At 44.9% G+C, this 26186-nt stretch overlaps 1 protein-coding gene across 7 annotated transcripts in view; it reads right to left on the bottom strand.

The window, feature by feature from the left end:
- Positions 1 to 26186, bottom strand: part of MID1 (midline 1) — a 590830-nt gene that overhangs the window by 81343 nt on the left and 483301 nt on the right. For 6 of the 7 annotated variants that reach the window (XM_040467620.1, XM_040467627.1, XM_040467622.1 and 3 more), the window contains one exon: positions 23650 to 24365. In XM_040467620.1, coding sequence (XP_040323554.1) covers positions 23650 to 24309 — 660 coding nt within the window. In that variant the 5' untranslated portion in view covers positions 24310 to 24365. The remainder of the gene's footprint in view (positions 1 to 23649; positions 24366 to 26186) is intronic. The other variant, XM_040467625.1, reaches the window with a different exon arrangement.

Genomic DNA, 26186 nt, shown 5'->3' with positions numbered 1-26186 from the left:
CCCATGACGTCAGAGACGGCTCGACAGTTCAATGGTGACAGTAAATCATATAGCGGCCTTCCACTAACCATTGTTTTTCTCTAATGCATTAGTTTTATTTGAACGGAGCGTCCCTTATATAGCTAATGAATACATTTTCAAATCAAACACATTTTACTATAATTAAAGGCAGACTTTAGCACTGCGTAATTTTGACTGCAAGTGAGTCTTAAACCAGAATGTGTTCTTTCCATCTCTAAACAATGATGACAAAACAGTGACTTCATATATATATATGACACACACACACACACACACACACACACACACATACATATGCCTCAGCCATAAATATTGCCTCAGCCAACATGTATTCTTTTCCAGCTTTGACTCTCTCCTCTATCCTGATAATATTCAAAGTTTGACCTCAGATCTCAAGTGTGACCTAAACTTTGGTCTCTTGTTCCCAAAGCTTTGATGCTACCTTATTTTAAACTCAACGTTCTTTTTTTTTTTTTTCAACGTTTATTTATTTTTGGGACAGAGAGAGACAGAGCATGAACGGGCGACGGGCAGAGAGAGAGGGAGACACAGAATCGGAAACAGGCTCCAGGCTCTGAGCCATCAGCCCAGAGCCTGACGCGGGGCTCGAACTCACGGACCGCGAGATCGTGACCTGGCTGAAGTCGGACGCTTAACCGACTGCGCCACCCAGGCGCCCCTAAACTCAACTTTCTTAACGGCATCATCTGCCCCTTTGAAATTTCATCCCATTTTCTAGTCTTTACAAAGGATAATGACCATTCTCCAGGCGAGAACTAAACTCAACATACTCTTAGACTCTGACCTCTCCTTCATGCATTCTATCAACCACTCTCTAGGGTTGCCTGGTTGTTTATTAGAAGGCCCCTTGACTTCAGTTTTCCCTTTTCTTCTTTCTCAAGGTTACCACTCTAACCATCTTCTTCTGAGAAGTGTTGGTTTTCATTCCGCTAATTTTTGCCCAGCCAAGCGGGTCCATGCGTGGTCACCAAGGTAATCTTCTAAGTTTGTATTACTATAGTATCACATGATCAAAAGTCCAAAAGCTGTCTAGCCTTAATTTCCCCAGTAGAAGCCAGCTATAATCACTACTGCCCTGCAGAATGAACATGACAGTTGCTCCTTCTGAGGTTGTGTCTTTCTACCTACCTAGAATTTTTTTCGTTCCACCCTCCAGCACTCTGCTGAGAATCTAGCCGACTGCTATACGCGCAAATTGAGGCACCAGTAAGTGCTTGCTTGACAAAGGAGTACGTGAATAATAATTAATGCAACTAACGATTTCCTGTCTATAACAGAAATCACACAAAGCCAAATCAGAATTCTCTTTCAAACTCAGATAAGATTAAATCATTCGTTTCTGAAGACATCAATACATATTTGAGACATCAAGCCAGAGTTCACTATATTATAAAAACACTTTGATTAAATTAGTTTCAGAAACTGCTCTCTGGCCAAGGAGCTATCTACTACGCATTGGATCAGGCAATAAATCTTGGACTGTATGTGCTGACAGGTGTAAGATGATTTATTGAATTGTAAGACAAGGAAGTGCAAGGCATTACTAAGAAAATACATACTCTCTTGCAATGCAACCTTATTTTATTTAACAAAAGGAATTTAAGAGGATACTATACTATTAAAGTAATCGCACGAACGCTTCCATACATCATTACTTCTATATATTAAAAATAATCCAGGAATGAAATCATTAGATTGTGCTGCTGGCTCTAGATCAGACAGATGACTTAATAATGATCCATTTCCCTGAAATAAAGCTCATTTCTGCCTGGTAATAATCAGAGAATTTACACTACCTGTGACCTTCAGTACTGCTGCACTCAAATGTTAGCACTGTGGTTTTTACTCTTTTATCTGGTTTTTCTTTGCAATGTTATTCCCTTTTACACAATACCTAAAGAAACTGAGCCCCTATATTTAACTTTCTCTTCATGATTGAACTTCGTTATAATGATTTCCCGAATTTTTCCATTTAACCAGTTCCTTGAAAATTACCACTAACCATTTGCAGCTATAAGCTTCCCCAATAACCAAAAAAACCCCCAATTTTTTCATTAAAAAAATGTACCTAAGGGGACCTTCATGTTGGTTTAACGGAAAATGGCATCTTGGGTGCTCAGGGTACAAGGGCAACCTGACATGTCCTCGGAGAGGTTGGTACAATTATGCCACGATCTACACGTAGAACAGTGTGGAGGTGTGCCAATCAGAAAGGTGCGTTTTGTTTTGTCAAGATGGAATGATATTGCTAGAGAATTTGATATTCCTGCCCTTGGCCTCTAGCTCCCAAAGAGTATTCCAGCCCTAAACAAAATCCTAGGTCCAGAAAAGAGATCTCCTTAGGAGCCCTCTGTAGCATAGGATGCTAAAGAGATTTGATTCTGGCGAGAACCAGCCCTTAGGGTCAGAGGGAGGCTGAAAGATAGTGGGTAGGTGGGTTCCTGGCTCCTTGTGGAAACCAGAGTTGTTCACGTGAATCTTAATGACCATTTACTTCCTGAAACCTTATGGAGGAAATCTGGGCCAACAGTTATCGGACACAGCAACATCTGAAGTGTCTCTATTAAATATGCTCCTGTTGTATAGAGAATAGGACAACTGGGCCTCTGTTCATCACCATTGTACAAGCGATTCATTAAGTGGGAATGGAAGCTCAGATAAAAGCATCCTGCACGCTGCCTGCAAGACTTTAAAGAGCTGACCTCTCTAAAGGGCCTTTGCAAGGTTCCAAGATCTGAGAGACTCCCCAAGTCTTCAGAGCACCAAGTAGTTAGGAAACCAGTCAAAAGACGTCTGCCTATAACCTGAGTCTGTTTCCTGGGCTGCTGGTATTCCACACAAACAGTTCTAGCTGTGGTCTATAGCATGCTCTGTGGTGCACAGAAAGAGATTCAGAACAAAAGTAGCTCAATTACAATCCGATGTATTGTTTCAAAGTATGGGAGTCGGCGTGTCCTTGATCATCGGAGACCCGGTAGGTATCTCACCCTCGGAGGGGATTCCAGGGATGGGATACGGAGTTCCATCCGAATTGAATCTACGGCATAAGTAACGAGGATCCCACCCACAGTCAATTTGGTACAACTTAAGTCTCCCAGTGCCAATATTCTCTAGTAACACATTCAGAGATTACCCCTGCCTCTTCTTCTTGTTAGAAAACTTCAGATACAAAAGACGTGAACTCCCTCGAAGGAAAGCATCATTAGGACAGGACTCCGGTCTCGCTTTTTCCCCAGTGGATTCAAAATACCTGATACCATGTTTGCTGCATAGCAGATTCTAGAGAATTTGCTAGAGAAATGGGTGGATGAATGGGTGAGTGGATAGATGGATGGGAGGGTGGGTGAATGAGGGCTCCTACAGAGTTTAGGAAAATAATGTGGCACGTTAGTCCCAAATCCTGAGAAAGAATTAAGGTGATGCAGAAAGTTCTCAGATTATGCTGTTCTCATAGTTATCCTGGTGCCACCGGAGAGTTGGAAATATTTCCGGTTCTCGTAAATGAACACTTCTGAGTCTATCGAGAGCTTTCTGGAAGGATCCACACACTTGGTATTTGGACATTCTGTGGAAGATACCAAAGGCAGTGGACCTATCTGTCTCCTTCTCTGTCAAAAAGCTTGATTCTCTCCACTGTGTGTGCTGAAAAGAAAGGCCTTGCCCTCAGGGCGACATTTCTCCCGTGGCGGGAAAGTTGCTGTTGCAAATTAGCAGAGTAGATGCTTGTTTTTAGATTACAGACAAACAGAAAACACCGAGTTCAGGTGCTAGTGATAGGTTTTCCCTGCAGTGATTCACAACTGGTTATTACAACGTCTTAATGTCCGAAACACTAACTTTAAAACTGGAATCTGAAGAAAACATTTCATGCTACGTGCATTTCATCCCCTTGATAACCAATTACGTGTATCAACACTGAACAACAAGGGGAAGTTGTCAACTGACAAGCATTTTCTTTCCTGTAGTCCTAAAATACAATGACGGTTTAAAAATGAGGACACGGGTAGTTTTATGTTATTTGCATTTTATAGTATAGTGAAGTGTATCCTGAGGATGCGAGCCTGGAATTCTAGTTTAGGGTCCATCTCAAGAAGTATCCTAGAAATGTGAAAGGAAATTGCCAAAATGAGTTTAAAGCACAGAAATCCCAGGTGTGAATTTTCTGAGCACAGGTGGAGTAAATGAAGAGTCAGATAGAAGTATATGGGGGGTGGGGGGGAGGGGGAAGGCTTTACGGGAGAAACACCTTACTCCAAAGACTTTTGGGACCCTCCATGGCCAGGTATTTCCACTACGTTTTCCAGGCTTAATCACACTCCCCAGGACTGTGGTTCATTTGCTTCCAGGCTGCCATTTTAGCATTTGACTCAAGAGTCAAGTCTATAAGGGGAGTTTTATCGCCACTAATGCAACCCAGCATGGACCATGTTCCTACGGCACAGAATGAAATTTGGCAAAATCAATGGTCATTTAAAATGGTTAACAAACCTCTGGATCATATCAATTAAGTCCTTCATAGAATTTTCACCTAAATTAAACATTACAAATGTACAGCTGGAAGGCATGTTAAAAAAAAACAAAAAACACCCAACTGTATACATTACAACCCTTAATGTGTTTTGCAGATTTTTTTAGAGGCTGGGATGAATCCAAATTGACCATGTGTATGCTGTCTTTGGCAATCATGTGGTTTTCCAAAACAATTATAAAAATAAAAGAAACATTTGCTCATTGCTACCAGTGTATACAATGTCTCCATAGGGTACTTTGTGCTGTCGGAATAGACGCTCAATACCTTTAAAAAATGTTGTAGCTCATTATTCACCAATGTCTGCCAGTTGTTAAGAAATGAAAGAGTCACGATGAGGGTTGGGGTGGGGGATTTAAGACTTAATGAACGTGGTGATTAACATCACAAATAGTGTCTAAACAAAAAGCTGAAGAAGCAAAGGACTGAACTTGAACCTTCACAGTTCCGGATGCTTTCTTTCCTACAACTAGTACATGAGTTTATAATGATAAGTAACATTTCAAAAATAACCATGGACTAAATCTAGCATCCAGATTTACTGGACAGTAACCTCCTTAACAACAATGGTATCTTTGTGCCAATCTTAACTTCTTCCCATGTGAACACGGAGTAGGATCAATCAATGTTTGCACGGCATCGGAATATATATGGACATTGGTGGCGGAGGAAGTGAAGTATTCCATTGCATCGTACTTCACACTCAAAGCTTTTCGAAGACACACCATCCACTTCACATTGGAAGGCCCCATCACAATTATATTTAAGTTTCTTTTAGTTTTGAATTAAAAAGAAACAAAGAATTTTTAGTGCAATCAACCACGGTGCATTAAGGGGAAGCCTTAGTCCAACGACCACATACCAAACATGTCATAATCTTCCCCATATGACACACTTACTGGCCTACGAGTGTTCACAACAATATCCACACCCCAAAGTCTACCTACTTTGAATCCAATTTGAGGTGTGTTAAGTATTCATCTGCTTCGAAAGATCAAATATGGACCACAAGATAAATCTCGATACCTTTGACGATGTTCGATTTTGGAATGAGTAGCAGCAGCAGCAAGTAGTCATGATAACAGCAGCTAGCATTTATTGAACATACGCTGTGTGCCAAGTATTTTGCATATCTTATGGAGCTCTAGTCCCCTTCATAATGCTACAGGAATGCATTATTACCCCGATCTTTAGTGATGGAGAAACGCACTCCAAGAGCGTCACTTTCCCAAGTTGGCACAGCTAGTGAGTGCTGGAACTAGGCCCCCCGAGCCCAGTTCTGTTTGATTCCAAGCTCGTTCTCCACCCCCCACAGCATCCAACTTTCGCGGCATCATCTTCTAAAAAGTCATTCATGTCCGTCACTTTCTTTTTTATTCCATTGTCACAGGCCCAGAAAATGCCTCTTATGAGTACAACAGGTCGTGCTGGTTTTGCAAACAGAGACACCAAAGTCAGAGTCAGTGTTTCAAAGGGAAGATTGGGATTTCCAAGGTTACACTGATGGGAGAAAAGCAAATAAGCAAGATTCTTCATCCGAGTGGCCCTGGTTAGAACCAAGAGGATTTGGAATCTCAGTCAACAGTAACTGCACCATACAGAAGGACCTCTGCTGGGCCAAGGCATGCTGGGAGCTGCTCACCAAGGACTTAATGAAAAGACCTTCATTTAGGAAATACTTGTCTACCATGAATTGAAACCTTCATCGGAAGACTTTTCCGCAAAAGGGAAATATTGTTCTATTTTAATATCCAACTCATTCTAAAAAAAAACCAACTCTGGGTCATTGACTTAATTTAGTTTCATAAAAAATAACAGGACTGCATCCAACTTAACAGTATAAATACATAAGATACTGGGAAACCTGGTGGCAGTCGGTTAAGCGTCCGACTTTGGTTCAGGTCATGATTTCACGGTTCATGGGTTGGAGCCCCGTGTCGGGCTCTGTGTTCACAGCTCGGAGCCTGGAGCCTGCTTCACATTCTGGGTCTCCCTCTCTCTCTGCCCCTTCCCTGCTCGTGCTCTGTCTCTCTCTATCAAACATAAATAAAACATTAAAGAAAAATTTTTAAATGTGGAATCTTGAGGCTAGATAATTAGACTTTCAACACATAGTAGGTGATTGTGATACCGGTTGACAAACTCTAAAGGTGATTTCTTTGGTTGTACATGCTGTACATGATTGAAAGAAATAAAATATTGTTCTTCACCCTTCCCTCAGTCTACAATTAGAGAAAGGTTCATATTTTCCTTCAGTGCATCTAGTAATCCCTTTGCCAAAGGGACTGAAGTCACACCAATATTCAGATCACAAAATTAAAAGAGAGGGAAGGGGCACCCGGGTGGCTCAGTCAGTTGAGCACCCGGCTCTTGATTTCAGCTCAGGTCATGATCTCGTGGTTCGTGGGATCAAGCCCCACGTTGGGCTCTGCGCTGACAGTGCAGAGCCTGCTTGGGATTCTCTGTCTCCCTGTCTCTCTGCCTCTCTCCCATTTGCACTCTCTCTCTCTCTCTCTCTCTCAAAATAAATAAACATAAAAAAAATTTCTTTTAAAGACAGGGACATGTTCCTGGAAAACATCTTCAAAATGGGATGTGTGCCTGTGGTGACAAGATGATTATTTCTGAATGAAGGAGGGGGTGAGAGGAGAGGGAAACACATCTGAAGCAATGCCACTTTAACATCCCCAAACAAGGCTGGGGTTGATTTGTTCTGCTGCTTTTAAAAACTTTCATTTGTCACTTTGTAGTAGTCCCAATTCTCATATTTTCTTAATTTCTTTTCTTCTTTAGTCCTGTTTGGCAGTGTTGGCTGCTGGAGTAAACTACGTATTTGAAAAAGCGTATACTTTAGATTTCCAGAACTTCAAAAAAAATATTGAATATTGCCAGTGTGTTTTAAGTGGAACTCCCAAACAATAGCATGTCGTACGTGGACTTCCCATGGGGTTTTAAGACCTTACAAGAGAAATGGCCAAGTCCCATGAGATTGCTTCCTCCACGTTTTGGGCACGCCTGAGATGTTCTGGCATTATGCTCTCAGCTTGTTGTCTTTTATCGCATGGAATTTATTACTTGGGAAATATTTTTGAAATATTTTAAAATAATAAGTAAGTATCCTTCGAGCAGTAACAGCAAAAACAAACAAACAGAGGGGGAAAAACCGAGTTCTGAACTGTTTTTGTTTCATGAAAATTATTTTAATTTCAGCTATGTATAAATCATCATTCAAGGGCGAAACAAACAAACCTATTTTTTACAACATTTTCTATGCCTATTGTCCCCCCTACAAAGGCAACCTCAAGTGCAGAGCTTATCTGGATAAGGATCAGTTCAACCTTCAGCAAGCTGTCTTATCATCTAACACTTCCTTGTCAGAAGGAACGCATGGTATTAACTCATATCACCCATCGTCTAGTACAGTCCTTTGGAACACTTTATTTCATAAAACCGCTCAGGGCTATAAAACTCTCAACAGCACTGAAAAAATGACTCTCCCGGAGCCTCAGGAACCAAAGATTAAGGCAGCAGTGAAGTTTTACTAGGGCGGAGTAAGCCAAGTGGAAGAAGCAAACTTCGCTACAGCTGTCCTCACATCTGTGGGGGCATCACAGCGAGGGGGCATCACGGGGAAAGGGCACCGTAAAGAGGGGTGTCATAGAGATAGATAAGGGACACTTCCTGTGGGAGACAAATTTCATTTTGTTTCACCATCTTCATCCATTCGGAGAAATCACTGACAGAAAGCCATTTTATCATTGTAAACAGGACACGTCAGGACAGGGAGCACTTTTATCAAATGTATTCTTTAGACACAAAATGGAAGGGAGAATCATCTTCCTGAAAAATATAGTTATGTGTGTAACTGACAAATGTAAGTCAATCTCCAAGAAAAAAGACCCGATTCAATGGCTTTTTAGCCTTCCAACAAACCTATTTTTATGTGTGCATTTGGAGGAAGTGTTACACAAACAGCAAAAAAAAAAATAAAAAATAAAAAAAAATATACCAACATTGTCATGAAGAGCCAAACCCATAACTCTCCCCATTAATTGTGACGGCTTCATTTCCTCTACCTTGGCCTTACTCCATGGTCATTCTCAAGGACTCTTAGGGAGGCATCTCTAGCTATTAGATAGAATGCTCAAGATTGCTCACAGTTGTTCGAAAGAAATTAGTTTCGGACTTTCCAGTTGAAAAAAAAAAAAAAACCCTTGGACAGAAATATTATTGACTGGCTTATTACATTAGTAAAACAGAGACACTGTGATTGTAGATCCTCGGATACTTGTCTTAACTTACATAAAGGTATGTATTTAACTTCTACAGAAATTGGGTATGTTATAGACCCTGCCTCAAACAGGAAGGCTGCGTCCAGTGGAAGAACACACAACTGAAGGTTGGTGTATTTGCGGTCTAGCCATATGGGTTTCCACCAACCAGTCGTGAGACCTAAACCAGGGGTTGGCAAACTATAGCCCGTGGGCCTAATCGGCCAGCCACGCGTTTTTATAGTTTCATTGACACACAGCCACGCCCGTTTGGGTAAGTATTGTCTGTGGCTGCTTTCACACCAGGACAGGTTGAACAGTTCCGAAAGAAACCATATGGCCCAGAAAACTGGCAACATTTAGTAGCTGGCCCTTAAAGTGTTTGCTGACTCCTGCCTTTATGAATTAATCTAGACCTCAGTTTCCCCATTTGGAATGGAGAGACTGAGCAAGACTGAAGTTTTTCAAGCAAGTCTGCACGTTAGAATCACTTGGGAAGTCTGGGGGATCTATGCGCAGCCAGGGCAAGACTCATTGGACTAGACAATGACAAAGGCCCTTCCAGCTCGGGGCATTCACGTTGTGAACCTCTGGTGAAATAAATAGTATCTGCCTGCAGAAACAAGCGCTTGGAAATTATGCCGGCATTGAAGGCTCGTGTTTGATTCCAAGACTCACGTTCCAAGTCTCCGAGTTGAGAAGCTGAGAATCTACAGTTTTGCAGATAAAGAAGCACAGCTACATAAATATAAACGGTGTCTCTGGAAGATGGATTTAAACAGATTTAATGAGTTAACTTTGGAACTGTGGAATTAATCCACTTTGAATGTATCACAATTAAGACTATTATGCATCAAATGCACGCCACTTGGGTGAAAATCTCAGCTGCCAGCCTCTTCTCTGCAGACTTCCCACTCGGTCGAAGGCCCCAGGCTGTCTCTGACACAAACAGCTACACCTGGAAGGTAGTCTTGAACACGAGCCGCAATGACTCGGAAATCTACGGGACAGCAGATCATATCAAGTGCACCTCAATCATGTTTGAGGAAGGGATTAAGGAACGTTTAATAAGCTTTCGGAGGGTTAAATATTGCGGAAACAGCCCGAAGGATGGCATGTGCGGGCCCTGACTGCTCAAGACAGGCCCCAGCCTAAGGTAGAGGAAGCCTGCCATGCAGAGCGCCTCGGGCCGCTGCCACTCTGCCACTCAGGGCGGCCACAGATGGCGGAAGTGGGATTCTCCAAGGGCTGAGCTTTCTACATCTCCAAATACATTCGGTTTCGGAGGTCACACGGACAAGTCAATGCCTCGGAGAATGAGGCTGAACGTTGGTGTCACTGGCAAAGATGCTTTGGGTCAATTCAGGGTGCCCCAGCCTTGGCCTTTGGGGTCAGATGATTCTCTGCCATGATTCTCTGCTGTGCATTTAGGATGCTTAGCAGAATCCCCGACCTTGACCCACTAGGTGCCATTATCAGCCCCCTGGCCCTCCCAGTTGTCAGGAGAAGGCAATCGTGCACTGCTAAGCTGACCCCCTAAGCTCTTCATGATTTCTTAGTATTCTGCCTCAGAATGGAATTAAAGGTAACTGTTCTGAGGCAGCAGAGAACAAAATGTATACACAAAAAGTATATATACAAACAAATATACGGGTATATAGTGCTATTTTATCCTACCTCTTGTGAATGACAAATATTTCATCACCTCTGCCTGAGGTGAAGTTTAAAAAAAAAAAAAATCAAACGGTCTCTCTCTAATACTTTCTCTAGAGAAATCATTGGGGAGCGATTTGCAGATTCAGAAATGAATGCAAAAACCTGAAAGGCAGTGTTTCACTTGCTTATGTATTCAAAATTCAAAAGAATGGCTGGTGGGCTATGTATGGCTTTCCTTTTTTTTTTTATCTGATGGGCAAATCCTACCGACACAGTGGAGACTATAATCTGATTAGATTATTATGGGCTGTTCCATTTATTTCAACAAGTATTTACTACTGATAAAATGCCTCGTAGCTTTAAAAAAAATGCTCTACAAAAGAACTACAAGATACGGTCACCGGGTTTGAGAAATGGACAAATGGTTGGGCCGAGAAGGCTCTGCGCCCCAAGAATGTTCATAAAACGGTACCGAATGCTACGTAATCATGAAAAGACAATACGGAACGTCTGGGGTGAGCGAATTTCATGAAAAGCTAAGCTGGAGAAGTCCTCAGTGAGCCTAGAGTTGGGTCCTTTAAGAACAGCGTGGAGTGAGTAGAGGAGGGGATGGAAGGATTGAGGAAGGAGATCCATCATTCACTTGTGTTTCTATAAACTTTATATTGTCTGACTTCTTAGAGTCTGTACTGGCTTTATTACTCCTCGTCCAGGGTTTCCCAAGGGTCAAGCGTTACAGGGTTTAGTCCTGAATTATTAGCACCTCCTGTTTTATCGAGGAGCAAATGAGGCTTAGAGATGTTAGTTTTGCTTTTACCCCTAACTTAAATGCATATGACTCTAAAATGGCAAGGCCAGGCCCCAAGTTGAAATCAGACCCCAAACCCATCTCAGACTTGCTGAATCAGAATCTGCATATTAACAAGACCCCCGAGTGGTTCCCGTGTACATGTTACGTTTGAGACATTCTGGTCTAAGCTGCTAATTGAAGCCTACAATTCCGACGGGTTAGCAATCCTAGAAGGAGGAATGGAGGATAGACCCAAAAGCTCTATTATTGACTAACACGTAGTGACCATTTTTATCTGTAGCCAGGCTTTGCCAAGAATAACTAAATATGAACACGAGCTCAGTTGGGTCTCTTAAGAGGTTTGAAATGTCAAAATCATAGACCGAGACTCTAAATTTACATTTTTAACCAGGGCAAATAAATAATCACATTTCAAGTGATGAAATGAATTTAGGGATCACTGGAGATTCGTTCATTCCTTCATTTAACACTTACATATGCAGTGGCTGATGGGTATGGAAGAATTCAACATTACTGTAGATACATAAAAATGATTCCACATGGATTTCCATATTTCACCTTTGTATTTTTCCGTCTTTATTTCTGTTAGAACGGAAAATAGATCATCTTCGATCATAGTCACCACTGTAAAGAAAACTTCTTCGCTCTGTCCAGGGAGCCCTTGTGTCCAAAGTTAAGGCAAAAGCGCTTTCAAGCCCTTTTTCCTTGTCAATAATTTTTTGAGGTGTGGGATGTTTGAGCCATAGTTCTTTCAGCCTTAATCCTAGGCAATGATTCGTTAGGGACAGGGTGGGCTCCCTGGGTCTGAGCCCCAAACTTTTATGTCTCTAACCGTACTTATGCTATTTAATTTCCCATGGCCGCGTGTTGCACATGGTTAAAAAGGTTCCTCTTTACCAAGCTTCTCCCACCCACTAGACGCTGGGCTAGACACTTGGCCCTACATTATCTCATTTAATCCTCCCAAGACCCCTAATGAGCAGGTATCATCATTCCCACATCTTTGCCGGGGAGACACGGTTGTTCCAAGGATCAAATAATACTTGAAAGTGCTTTGCAAACTGTCAATCTGGAGATTTACCAGTGCTAGTCATTACTCTTGGTAATAGCTGGTTCTCGGTGTTGAGTCAACAAATGCCCTTGAACCACGTCTCAGAACAACTGAAAGCAGCATCTTGAAAGAGAACTCTCCCTCCCTCTACTACCACCCAGCCTTGGCCTACGCGACGTTTTTCTAGAGGTGTGGAGGCAGCACGGTGGCCTTGCCTCTTACATTTCTAGATGAATTTCTAGAATGCAAGAGAAAGTGTAACTACTTCACTTAACACGAGGAACACTACACATGGGCGAGCCCCTTTTTTGCCAGGACCCTGTAGAGCCTGATTTCAGCACCTCAGGTCTCCTAGATCTTCCAGAAGCAACAGGTCATGCTGAGCGGGAGTCTTAAAATCTGTCCGTTTTGCTTCTCTCCATACCAACCGAGAGCAACTGAGCTCTGAACAGCCATGTCAAGGGTCAAAGGAGGAAGGGATAAATCTCTCACTCTACCACGTCAGGATATTCATCCTATAGCGCCTAAATTTGTAAAAAAAAAAAAAAAAAAAAAATCCCCAACAGATAAAGCCAGCCTACCGGTTGGCTTTGGCAACACAAGGGCACTTCCTCCAGTTGCCTCTCATAGCGTCTTCTTAGAGATGGGCCCCTTCAGAGTGGAAATGACAGAAACTGCTTCTGAGTCTGGCTATTTACCTGACCTATTAGCTCCGTCCAGGAAAGACACGGAGACTGCGGGGGGAAAGCAGACCTTAATAAATAAGAAAGGGCCTGGCCCAGATTTTATTATGGATTGGGGACCTCATCTCTTGTCCTTTCCTGCCACTCCAAAGGAACGCATGGTGCGAAAGCAAGTCACTGCTTGTCCTCCGCATGTGGCTTTTCACCGGAAAGTGTTTCCACTGCAGCTTCTACAATTTCCAGGTAGCAGCACCTAAGCCGTCAATTTTTGGCTACCATTCATAGCAAGAACTATCTCATGGATTGAGTTTCATACACTTCTTTTCATAGTCCTTTCATATACTCTTATCACACGTTATCATTACATCTAGACTCACCTTGGTGATTCGCCTCTGCATTCCCAGAGTTTACCCAGTGCTAATCTCATTAGCTACAAACAAATAGTCTTTGGGTGAATAAACAAGCCTTCTTTTCTTTCTTTCTTTCTTTCTTTCTTTCTTTCTTTCTTTCTTTCTTTCTTTCTTTTCTTTCTTTCTTTCTTTCTTTCTTTCTTTCTTTCTTTCTAGAAGTAGGATTTGATAAAACAGATGGGGGGAGATCATTTATAAAGGTACAAAAGGCGTAGAAGCTTTTCATGATTTCCATATTGCTTTATTACTAACCTAGTCTATACCAATGTGAATAAAAGCCATTATTTTCCTGATCCCACCCCCCCCCCCATAAGCAGCAAAGAAGATAGAAGGGAGGAGGCAGATGATAACCCTGCTGTTCTCTGCATTCTGTCCCCATGGAGTGGCAGGAAGCATAGAGAACAAAATCCCCCAGGGCCACTATCGTGGAGGACCTCCAACCCTTCTCCTTCTGCGAGTTCCTTCTTCTGAGCTTTCTTCCTCTCGTAGCCCTAACCAATAACAAAACCTCTTCTTCTCATTCTAAGGGACACGGCTACTAACATAGGCCAAGGTCAGCTTGCTCTATCCTTCCCTCATACAACACAAAAGAAAGTTGGCCCATGGAACTTGTGATTGGTCCAGGCTGTCTACGTGTGACATAACCCTGAGCTGGCTTCTTTTTCCTAGGAAATAGTCACAGGTCCTCTGTCAACACCCACGGTGTTGATTCTATCAGATAAGCCTAGCTCATCCCCCAGGGACTGAACTTCAAAATGGTGCCTGTTCTTAAAGCCATTTCTTTCAGTCTACCACTCCCTGCTTCTTAAAAGTCCATTTTAGGGGCGCCTGCGTGGCGCAGTCGGTTAAGCGTCCGACTTCAGCCAGGTCACGATCTCGCGGTCCATGAGTTCGAGCCCTGCGTCAGGCTCTGGGCTGATGGCTCGGAGCCTGGAGCCTGTTTCCGATTCTGTGTCTCCCTCTCTCTCTGCCCCTCCCCCGTTCATGCTCTGTCTCTCTCTGTCCCAAAAATAAATAAACGTTGAAAAAAAAAAAAGTCCATTTTACTACCTCGCTCGGTTTAGAAAGAAGGACAAATCAAAGTTTCCACCCAATTATAATTCCCCTGAAGGTTGTTTAGTTTCCCATGTCAGCCAGAAACACAAATCGACCCTATAACCACGGAGTAATTTATGATACTGTCATGAAATCCATGATTGGATTACACCAAAGAAGCCTTTAGTGTAACAGTAAATGCCCAGATGTAATAATACGTCACGTTCATGGAACGCTCACTATGTGCCAATCACCATGCTCGGCACTTTACAAGCGTTTTCTTTTTTGACGAGAAATGTAAAATGTGTTTCCTCTGTCAGCTTCAAACCTATGCTCACGGGTATGCAAAGACTTTACGTATCATGCCCCAAAGTGCAAAACATCAAGTAAGTTTTAAGTGGATTTTGTAAATGCGGTTTCGTCAGATTTTTCCAGAATGCTTACGTCACATACTGAGAATAAATGAAATCTTTAGCCACATTCACTTTCGCAGGCCACTCACGTCCTCTTTATTACTTAGCCGGGACTAAAAAATGTACCACTCTTTCGAAGATGGACTTAATTAATTCATGATCTGCCAATGACACGGAAGGAAGGAGAGTTTTGAATATCACAGCCTTGAAAAAATGGAATGTTTTGTTAACGTAATTTCAGCATACCGTACTGGCCTTAACTTTGTAACTGGTCGCGATGAATCGCATTCTTTCAAAACTTTTCAACTTAAATCCAAATACCACGCACAGATACTCCTCACTTAGGTTTACTCAGTTAATGTATTTCAATAAAATTAAATTGTTAATCTGTATGTTAAAACATTCAGGAAAAAAATTACCCTAAGGGCGGGAGTGGGGAGGACCCTGGGTGGCTTAGTCGGTTAAGCGTCCGACTCTTGGTTTTGGCTCAGGTCATGATCCCACGGCTTGTGGGTTTGAGCCCCGCGTCCAGCTCTGCGCTGGCAGCGCGAAGCCTGCTTGGAATTCATTCTCTCTCTCTCTCTCTTTCTCTCTCTCTGCCGCCCCCCCCCCCCCAACTATCTCTCTCTCTCTCTCTCAATATAAATAAACTTTAGGTGGGGCGCCTGGGTGGCGCAGTCGGTTAAGCGTCCGACTTCAGCCAGGTCACGATCTCGCGGTCCGTGAGTTCAAGCCCCGCGTCAGGCCCTGGGCTGACGGCTCGGAGCCTGGAGCCTGTTGCCGATTCTGTGTCTCCCTCTCTCTCTGCCCCTCCCCCGTTCATGCTGTGTCTCTCTCTGTCCCAAAAATAAATAAAAAACGTTGAAAAAAAAAAATTTAAAAAAATAAATAAATAAATAAATAAACTTTAGGGGTGCCTGGGTGGCGCAGTCGGTTAAGCGTCCGACTTCAGCCAGTCACGATCTCGCGGTCCGTGAGTTCGAGCCCCGCATCAGGCTCTGGGCTGATGGCTCGGAGCCTGGAGCCTGTTTCCGATGCTGTGTCTCCCTCTCTCTCTGCCCCTCCCCCGTTCATGCTCTGTCTCTCTCTGTCCCAAAAATAAATAAACGTTGAAAAAAAAAATTTTTTTTTAAAAATATAAATAAACTTTACAAATAATTATCCTAGGAGGGAAATTAATGAGCCATTTAAGCTGCGATTGTAATTCATTTGTTTCCACATGAGCATCTCCTTTTCTCTGTGGTGTCCCCAAGGGCAACTGGGTCCATCTATATGAACCCGCCTCCTGGCATGAGGTCTGGCCCTTCAAAGCCACCCGGTCTACACTGGCGCAGCGGTAGAAATGACAGCATGGGGATATCTTGAAGCAGCTTTCTTGGTGGCCCTAGAGGCATCATCCTACATCCACGATGGTGGCTCACAGCCAGGCCAGGTGTGTGTTCAAAGTCACTGTAAAATCAGTGCGTTTAGTCCCAGCGCCTCAAAAGGACCCAGAGGAATGTCCGGAGGGAGGCGGGGCTGAAAGGACGCGGGACAGACCGGGCAGCGGGACAGCCGTGTCCAGCCCCGGTGTAGTCACCTCGCCGGGTGGTTGCAGGCAACTCCTTTTACCTAATATTCTCATCTACAGGGGGGGGGTGAAATAACGTGAGCTCCGAGGTTGCTTGTGGCTCTAAAACGTTACTTAGGTGTTTAGCAGGCATTCCGAGGCTTGAACGGCGTCCTGCTTATCGTGAATCAAAAAGCCAGAAGAAACCAGCACATGTTATCACCAGTGCGTCGCGCTGCACTAGGACAGGAGGAAAAGAATCGCCTTTCCGCCTGGACCCAAGACCCGCCCGGCAAGGACACCCTCCTACTTCTTCTCAGTCTTCCTGGGCCACTCTCTGAGTCTCCCAGCTTCGCGTGTTTCTGTTGACGGTGTGGCGGGTTCTGAGCCGTGTGACGCTACTTTACTTCGCCAGTTAACAGGGACACCGCTCTGGGGGCGCCTGGGCGGCTCAGGCGCTTGAGCGTCCGACTTGGCTCGGGTCACGATCTCGCGGTTCGTGCGTTCGAGCCCCGCGTCGGGCTCGCTGCTCTCAGCACAGAGCCCGCTGTGGATCCTCTGTCCCCCCTCTCTGCCCCTCACCGGCTTGCGCTCTCTCAAAGAGAAATAAAACGTTTTTTTATAAATGTTACGAAAGAGAGACCACAAATTCTAAAGGCATGGGAACGTCTTTTCCCCCCCTACCTCTGTGGATGCCTACACGTTCGCGTGACCTCACCTTCAGAAAACATACGTCACATAGCGTCCCTCGCAAAAACAAAATGACTTCAGCGTTCCCCTGTAGAGAAGGGTAAAAATGTCGCACGCTCTTAACTTGGCACTCGAAAGGCTTTCAAAATCTTATCCCAACAGGACTCTTCCAACACTCTCTCTCCGGCCCCTCAGTCGGCGCCCCAGGCTCCAGCCAGCGTTGTCTAGGATCCCTAAACTCTCTGGCAGGTTCCTGCCAACAGGCCTCACGTCCATCAACACGTCCATCAACAAGTGGATATTCATTGTTGCGCCTCTGCCCTTTGCCAGGCGCTTTGGAAGCAAAACTACAGAACACGTGAAAACGGTAACACGACCCTCATCTCGCACACAAATAATACAAACAGTATTAACAAACGACTGGCAGGCAGTCTATCTCCAAAGTCCACACTGTAACCATCCTACCCCCTGGCTCCCAGTAGACACTGTTATGTCCTAACATACACTGCAGGCTTCCTGGGGGCCAGGCACAACACCGAGAGTTTATGTGAAACATTTTATTTTGTTCTCCCAAGTGTCTATGTAAGTAACTACATACTTAGCCCTGTTTTTTGACCAGTAAGCAACGTGCCCAAGAATTACATTTGTTTACATAGCCACACGGCTACAAGGTACCTCTATACTTGCCTGTGCATCTTCCAGAACTCTCCAAACTTACTGAAAATGGTTCCAATAACACCAAAGCATCAGGCGAAAAGACCTTCCTCTCTGCAGGTGCAAGAAGGGAGAGGGAGAGGAGATTCTTCAGGGAGAAGGATGTGGCCTTGAGCTTACAGTTAAAAACTCATCCCTGGGGATGGTTTCCTTTCCTCCGTGTATCATAAATCCTTTGGGTACCAAACTGAGAAAATTAAAATCTAGGCTTAAGGTCATTTACAAATACTTGGAAACCACATTTTAAATACATATCGCTGACTGAAAAAAACCACAAGCAGAATTGCATTCTCAAGGGGCCAGTCAGAACTGGTGAGACCCCATACAACCAAAACGTTCTACAAGACCTATGTCCGACTTACGCACATATCCCACCGGCATCATGTGGTGAAATGTCAGAGGGCATATCCATATTTTAGACTAAAACCTAGCCTGGGATTATTGGGAACTAGCTTGAAATCTTATACAGGGTTGCACAAGGGATGCCGCGGGAGATAACAATAAAAAAGAACGACCCAGCAATGGCACTACTAGGCGTTTATCCATGGGATACAGGTGTGCTGTTTTGAAGGGACACGTGCACCCCCGTGTTTATAGCAGCACTATCGACAATAGCCAAAGTATGGAAAGAGCCCAAATGGCCATCGCTGGGTGAATGGATAAAGAACATGTGGTATATATATACAATGGAGTATTACTCGGCGATCAAAAGGAATGAAATCTTGCCATTTGCAACTGCGTGGATGGAACTGGAGGGTATTATGCTAAGTGAAGTGAGAAAGTGTCAGTCAGAGAAAGACAAAAATTAGAGGACTTCACTCATATGAGGACTTTAAGAGACAAAACAGATGAACATAAAGGGAAACAAAAATAATATAAAAACAGGGAGGGGGACAAAACAGAAGAGACTCTTAAATATGGAGAACAAACAGAGGGTAATTGGAGGACTTGTGGGAGGCGGGATGGGCTACATGGGTAATGGGCATTAAGGAATCTACTCCTGAAATCATTGTTGCACTATATGCTAACTCATTTGGATGTAAATTTTAACAAATAAAAAAATAAAATGGAAAATAAACAAACTTAAAAAAAAAAAAACAGAATGACTAGCACCAGGGCAGTTACAGACACCTAGGAAATTCAACGTTTTCTAATAAAAGGCTGGGAATGGTGAGTGTCATGGTCCTTTTCTGGGAAGCCTTTCTCCATCGCTCAGGTTTAGGGTTGGTGTTTGCTGTTGTGGGCATGCAGTGCTTCCCCCCCCCCGCCCCCACCAACAGAGAAAATATTGGCCTGATTGGAGTTCTCTGCTAGACTATGAGCGCCACGAAGGAAGGAGGCTGTGCCCGGTCATTTATTAATCATATACTGGCTTAGCAGTTCTCGGCAGCCCGTTAAAGCAACACCTAGATGCCAGATATGGTTAACTGGAGGGGAAATGAAACAATGGGTTTAATGGGTCTATCAAGTGCCCATCACATAAGAGCGTGAAACAAATGTGAATTGTTGCACAATTAGCCGAGATCTAGTTTATCAAAATTCATGGCCTTTAAGCCAACAAAACGCGATAGGGTCCAAAATTATGGTTCACGTCCAGTTGGGTGGAATGTCATGTAACGCCTGGCTCCTCTCTCATTTAGATATTATAGGATGCTTTGTCACGTAGAAGAATGAGTATCGGCAGTATTGTTATGGCCTTAAATTAAAATTTCCACGGAGGATTAATAGTTGATCATCAGTGAAGCAGCTGACAAGAGTTTATTGGGAATTCATGATCTACAAGCCCCCACGGTCAGTCTTAGGTGAGTGCCGGGGCAGTGCGAGCCCACAGGGCTCTGCCTAACTTGAGGTGATTAAATCCTTGATGGAGAAAGAATATGTGTTCAACTGACTAGATAATTAGGTACACATTGAAGTAAGGAACTGTTGTGGGTTGAATTGTGCCCCCCCAAATTCACACGTTGAGCCCCTAACCCCCTATAACTTCAGAATGCGACCTTATTTAGAAATCGGGTCATTGCAGATGTAATTAGTTATGATGAGGCCATACTGGAGGATGGTGGGCCCGTCCTCCAGTATGACTGGTGTGCTTATAAAAAGGGGAAATCTGAACACAAAGACGAGCACAGGGGGAGAACGGCACCTGAGAGAGAGAGGAGACAGTCACCTACAACCCACGGAGACATGCCTGGAGCACATCCCTCCCCTCACAGCCCTCAGGAGGAGTCAACCCTGCTTACACTTTGGTTCTGGGCTTCTTGCCTCCAAAACTGTGGGACGATAAATTTCTGTTGCTTAGGTCACTGTGCTTGTGATCCCTTGTGAGGGCAGCCTACCAAATTACTACAGTGATGAACACTAAATTCTTCTCACTGACCAGGGTCTCTCGACTGGGCACTATTGACATTTGGGGCCAGATAACTCTATCGGTACCATGGATGCACCATGTAACACACACACACACACACACACACACACACCTTTGCGCTGGAACCCGTACTATGCCTGTGACTATTTTCAGAGAAGGGACAAGGTGTAGAAATTCTGAGGAAAGAGAAAACCAGTCTAGGCAAGTATCTACTTACGACATTCCCGGTTGCAAATAAAGTACAGGACTTTCCAAATTATGGAACCTTACAATCTATAAATGAAACCCAAGAGTGAAATCCCTTGTCTTGACCTCCAGATAAGAAGGACTACACAGGAAGGCTAAGCTTGAATTGGAACTTTTACCAAACTGTGACCAAATTCCACTGGGATGACCCATTGAAACGGACATCATACAAATAAACTCCCTCAGCCAGCCTTTAGAGTCAGAAATGCAAAACAATGGTTTGGACCTTCAGCATCAGCTAACTTGAAGTGAGTCTATGCTGAAGTTGAAGGGCAAGGCAAGGTCAGTTTCTCTCAGTTTGTATATTTTTATAGGTATAACTAGAGAAAAGAAACTAGAGCTCCAACATCGTATGTTGGAACAGGGAAAAAATGGAATGATTGCATTGAAATTCCTCGGTCACTCTGCCATACACTATATTAAATTCTCTTATATGTTATGTAGTTCACCAATCAAAATTTAATCCAGATTTGGGGCACCGAGAGACTTCTTCAAATTCAATTAGAATGACGCAAGAAAGTCCACAGTATGACATGCTCCATTTAGAGACGTGCATTTGGTAGGAAGACTTTTCTCTTTTTATCTTAAGATAAAATTCTACACGTTGGGATTTTTCTGCTTTGTTTTTCCTTTTGTGCCTAGAAAGTGATGTGCAAAAGTATATTCCAATTCTTTACATAAACATACGTATACTGAGACCTAACATGAGTAAAGGTGCCCCCCGAGGTTTAAGATCAGTGCAAGAAATAATTGTTCTTCGTCATCATTGCAGAATTCCTGTCTTCAAATAGTGGACTTTTACTAACAGAAGGACGGACACACACGTTTTTCAACAGGAAACCCTTGCGTCCCTACATATCCAATTTACAGAGCATAGTCACTTGTTCAGACCAAAGTAATAATTGACAAAAACACCCTTCCTTGGCTTTGGTCCTTTCAAATATTAATGCACGCGCTGTGCTTGGGTTTTAAGCAAAACAAAGAAGTACGTACGTTCATAATTATGTGACAGCTGAAATATCACAGACGCCCCACATGTCAGGGTATTCTTATGATTTGTCCATTCTAATGGCGTGTTTTGGAGCAAACACGTTACGTTGGCATGTTATCTGTTTAAATGCTCATAAGCGCATTTTGTGAAAAGGCTGTAAATAAATGCTCGGAAGCGTATTTGGTTGAGTGGCTGTAAATGTGCTTGGGTGCACTGGGTGCTGTTTATATGCTTATGCTTCTATAATTCGAAGAGAAAATATACTGCTCCATTAACTGATACTGTTACCAGGAGGGCCTGACAATTATCAACGACCACTAACCCACTGGCTCGATCAGACAAGTGTGCAGGGCTCATAATTGAAGAGTTGTCCGTTTCATCACAAGAAGGGCCTAGAGCATGACAGTATCTCCTCAAAAATTTGGAGATGTTCTGTAAATAATTAATAACTCCCCTCTGATAGTACACAAATATCGAGCAGAACCTGACTACCAAGTTTAACTATCGAGTCCGGGGTTGTCGAATATTGAACATCACGGTGGGGTTTTAACAACTGATCATCAAAAGGCAGTGTCGATCCAGTCAGAGGAACATTTTGTGACAAAGAAAAGACCCCGTCCGCCAGGTTTACGTTGGGAAAACAAAACCACCTGTGTCCGGTCATCTCAAACGTTCAGTCCCCCACCGAAACAGGGGCGAAACGGTCACCTTGGTCTCCAAGATGGATCGCCGCATCCATTTCCGAAGAATTTGTTTCAGGGGCACAATTCGCACACGCATTGCCTCCGCCGTCGTTAACTTTGGAGGTGTGCTTGTGGTAGCGCCGGGCACGCTAGAAAACCAGGCAGCTTCCATGTCCCCTTGTCCCCAGCACCTAAGTCCTCGGGCTTAACTCCCTCTCCATGGACACTTAAGAGTGAGGCGTGCTGCCCAGGTGAGGTTTTGTTCCCCAAGTGACACTCAGGAGCGGGATTCACTTCAGCTCCTCCATTTCCCTCCGCGTCTCAAGACACAGCCAGACCAAATCACAGGTGTGGTCCATTAATCCCAGCGTCACAAAATAAACAATGAGGTCCCGGGAAACACAACCACCCATTAGCTGAGGAAAAGTGATAGGAACCACTTGTGACAGGTGACGGTGTGCTCCCAATGGTAGCACTCTCGATCATGTGATTCATTTTCTGTTTGCTCAACAACACGGTGTGTGTTTTTCCTGAGAGGAAGGACTTGAATATATATTTACTCAAAGCTCTTAATTTCTACTTCCTTTCTTTTTAATTGGCGTCTTGTGATCTAAAACTGACTGGTGAGCACAGTATCTCACTATCAGAGCAAACTCTCGGCTGAGTTTGCCATAATTAGACCCGCCGTCGCCTGAAGTTGAACAGACATCGGGAGACCTGACTTATTTCTTCCCTGGTGCATTCTACCCATATTTAGAGAGTGATTTTTTAATTTGACGTATAGTCATATTAATTATCGTTCCCCGAGCTGGAGTCAGGTTAATAATTTCATGTTAAAAGTGGAAGTTCAAATAGTCTTGCCTGTAACCTTCCTGAACACAAAGCCTAAATGAAAAGGAAATCCTTCGTGAAACCCGAGATGGTCAGCGCGCTCTAACTCACCAAGAAGCCAGATATCACTCACACGAGAAATGAAAGGTCACAGGTCCTCCAAAAGCCCACAGTTGCCACAGGCTGTCCTCCTTGTGTCCTTTCGTTTATGCGGGTAACTTAGATCCAGGTACAATTCGGGTGAAATTAGCTTTCCTGGATGAATGAAAAACTGAATGCCCCCCCCGCCCAGCCGCTGCAAATGCCCAAAGCCAGATTTTATCTGCCATTCCTTCTTTCCTTCTCTGTCTGTCTCTCTCTCTCTCTCTCTCTCTCTCTCTCACACACACACACACACACACACACACAAAACTCAAAACTGCAAGGGTTGAAGACGATCCAGGTTTTGCAAATTCACCGTCACCGTGACAACGCTAAAATTACAAGCGGCCGTCAACTTTTACAAGACACCCTCATTGTGCAACATTTATAGGCTGCCAGAAAACATGCTAAAACTAATCAGATAGCAAAGGTGAAGAGGAAACCTTCACCTGCCATGTAGCTAGCAGTGAGTACACTTTTGATTCCCATGACATTTGCTGGCAGAAAGGGGTTGGCTTAAGGCGGATCGGACTAACCTTCAACTTGTCATAGCGTTCACTCAAAGCTGCCACCTGATGATCTCGGTGCCGCCCAACCAGTTTACACAAGGCACAGATTAACTGGTCATCGGTCACACAGTACATATTCACCTTCTCATCCTCGTGCTCCAGGCACATCAGCCCCCGGATGTGCGAGTCCGGAATTGGCTCAATCAGACGATGCCCTGTAAAGGGCTTCTTGTTTGGGTGAGTGGCTTTCAGGCACTCATCACAGTAGGACACTTCGCAAGTGACACAGGTCTTCACAGCGTCCTGGGCAGGGTCCTGGTCACAGAACTGGCAGAGGACTTTCTCGGCGGAGGTCATGGCGTTGGCGTCGAACGCCCGCTCCCGGCGGGTCTCGCTGGGGGAATTGGGCCCGCTCACGGACGCTTTCTGGAACCTGTCGATGATGTTCTGCAGGGTGACGTTGCGCTTGAGTCCGTCTAGACCGCGCTGGCTGAGCGTGATGACATGTCGGCAGGTGGGGCACTGGAAGGCGGTGATGGACTCCACGGACTCGTTGGTGGCACAGTGCGACACCAGGATGCGGTGGGCACAGTTGAAGCAGAGGCTGTGTGCGCAGGGCAGCAGGAGAGGGTCCTCAAAGAGCTCCAGACAAATAGGGCAGGTCAGCTCCGACTCCAGTGTTTCCATCTTCAGGCAAAGCTCTCCTGGGTCATCAGCAAAATCCAAGGAAGCTGATCAGCTATCTGGAAACAGAACGTAAGATGTGATTAGGCGCGAGGGGGTCAGCCATGGGGGGCTGTCAGCTTTGAATGCGTCTCAAAATGATTCCGAACGCGGGTCACGGAAGGGTAAAATGCGTGTACGTTCCAAATAATTCTCTTTCTGTGCACGTGGGGCAACGAGGCGGGGAGAAACACCCTAAGCCAGTCCCTGAAAGCAGCGAGTGGGTTTTTGCCATTTTGCTTGCTAAAAGGTCTTACTCCAAACTGGCAAGTTACTGAAACGGCAGTTTCCACAATTTGTATCTGATCCCAATAACCTGAGTGGGTCACGGCCAACTTCTACCGTGTGCTGAGAATTAAAATGTAGAAATGCTAACTAATGAGCGAGAGCCTTTCAGAACTCGGAATCGATGACCTTACACGCGAACGTTTATGCGTCCGCAGGATTTCTCCCTCTGTGACACCAAAGCAGGCTTCAGAGAAGTAGAAAGGCACCTCCCGTGGAAACGGGCATGAAATGTGCGTGAAATCAAACGCGTGGCTTCGGCGGCGACGATAACGCTTAAATACGCGATGTCCGCTTCCCAAATATATTCCCGAGGAAAAACACTGACTTTCGCGGAGATGATCGTGACAGAGGCAATGTTTCTGGCATGCGTTCGCTACCCTCCTGAATAATTCTACTCGTTGATCCCGCAGTGGGATGTGGGTGGGCAGAGGGAAGCAGAGAAAAAATACCTACGGGCCTTTTCAGGGGCTGCGGTGAGCTTGGGTCCCAATGACTAATAACGATTCAGTTAATTAGAACAAGGATTCTCGGGGCTTCAACATGCATCTGGTAAGTCACTGACAACGGTAACGCCTGCAGATCGGACGGCAGCGTCAGGCCGTCGCGTTACGGCGGGGAGGCTCGCGAGGGCTGCCGAGGGGACCCCGCGTGGCCCTCCCGGCCGACAAACTCCCATCCAGGGCCTGTCCCTGTCGCCTCCCTGTCGCCGGCGACGGGCCGGGCTGGCGGGAGGTCCAGCCTCACACCCAGAGCCGCGTGGGCCGGGACACGATCCCCGCCGGCTTCGGTGCTTCCCCCCCCCCCCCCCCCCCCCCCCCGCCGGGCCGCCTTCGGGTGGCTCAGCTGCGCGCTGCTGCTTTTGTGAACCCTTGCCTGCCTTCCCTTCAAAAAGGGCAAGGGAAAGAATCCCACAGAAACGCCGGTTCATTAACCGGGAAGGGGCCCCGCGCTCATTAGCAGGCCTGGGAACCAAGCCTCTTTGAACCTTCTCCCTTTAAAGACCATCAGCAGAGGTCTGCGGAACAGCGCCGGGCGTGTTAGATGCAGCCCACTGCGGGCTGTGGGAGAACTGTAGGGCTCGGGGGACACCAGTTCAAATCACGCTCGGGGTGGGGGGCGGGGGCAAGGCGGGGAGGGGTTCTCGGCTGGCTTCAGGGAAGGCTTCACATCCACAGCTGGGTTTACGGGATTCCGACAGCCGGCCCTTTTGTAGTCCCACCTCCGTGAATTTACAAAATTCGAGGTTTCCAGCCCATGCCGCCCCTTTCTGAAATAGCAGCCCTCGGAAACGCCACGTGGTGCTCGGGTGAAGCTTAATGCTCATCCTGCCAACCACCGAATGGTAAGCGATCATTAAAAGCGTCAAGCATGTGCTGAGTTTGTTAAAACTTAACGAGCTGCCGGCTTCATAGGAGCCCGGTAGCTGAAAGAGATCTTCGGCCATTCGCGAACATTAACTACATGGGAAAGATTAAGCGGGCAGCTGAGATTTGAAATATTAAAGCTTGCTTGTGTTTCCACAACCTGCAGCGGAAACCCCAGTGGGGGGGGGG

This window comes from Herpailurus yagouaroundi, unplaced genomic scaffold (genome assembly GCF_014898765.1).
Source record: "Herpailurus yagouaroundi ecotype Mexico unplaced genomic scaffold, PumYag 67525, whole genome shotgun sequence".
Classification (NCBI taxonomy): domain Eukaryota; kingdom Metazoa; phylum Chordata; class Mammalia; order Carnivora; family Felidae; genus Herpailurus; species Herpailurus yagouaroundi.
Note: the sequence above shows the minus strand (reverse complement) of the source record. Positions and strands in the feature narration are given on the sequence as shown.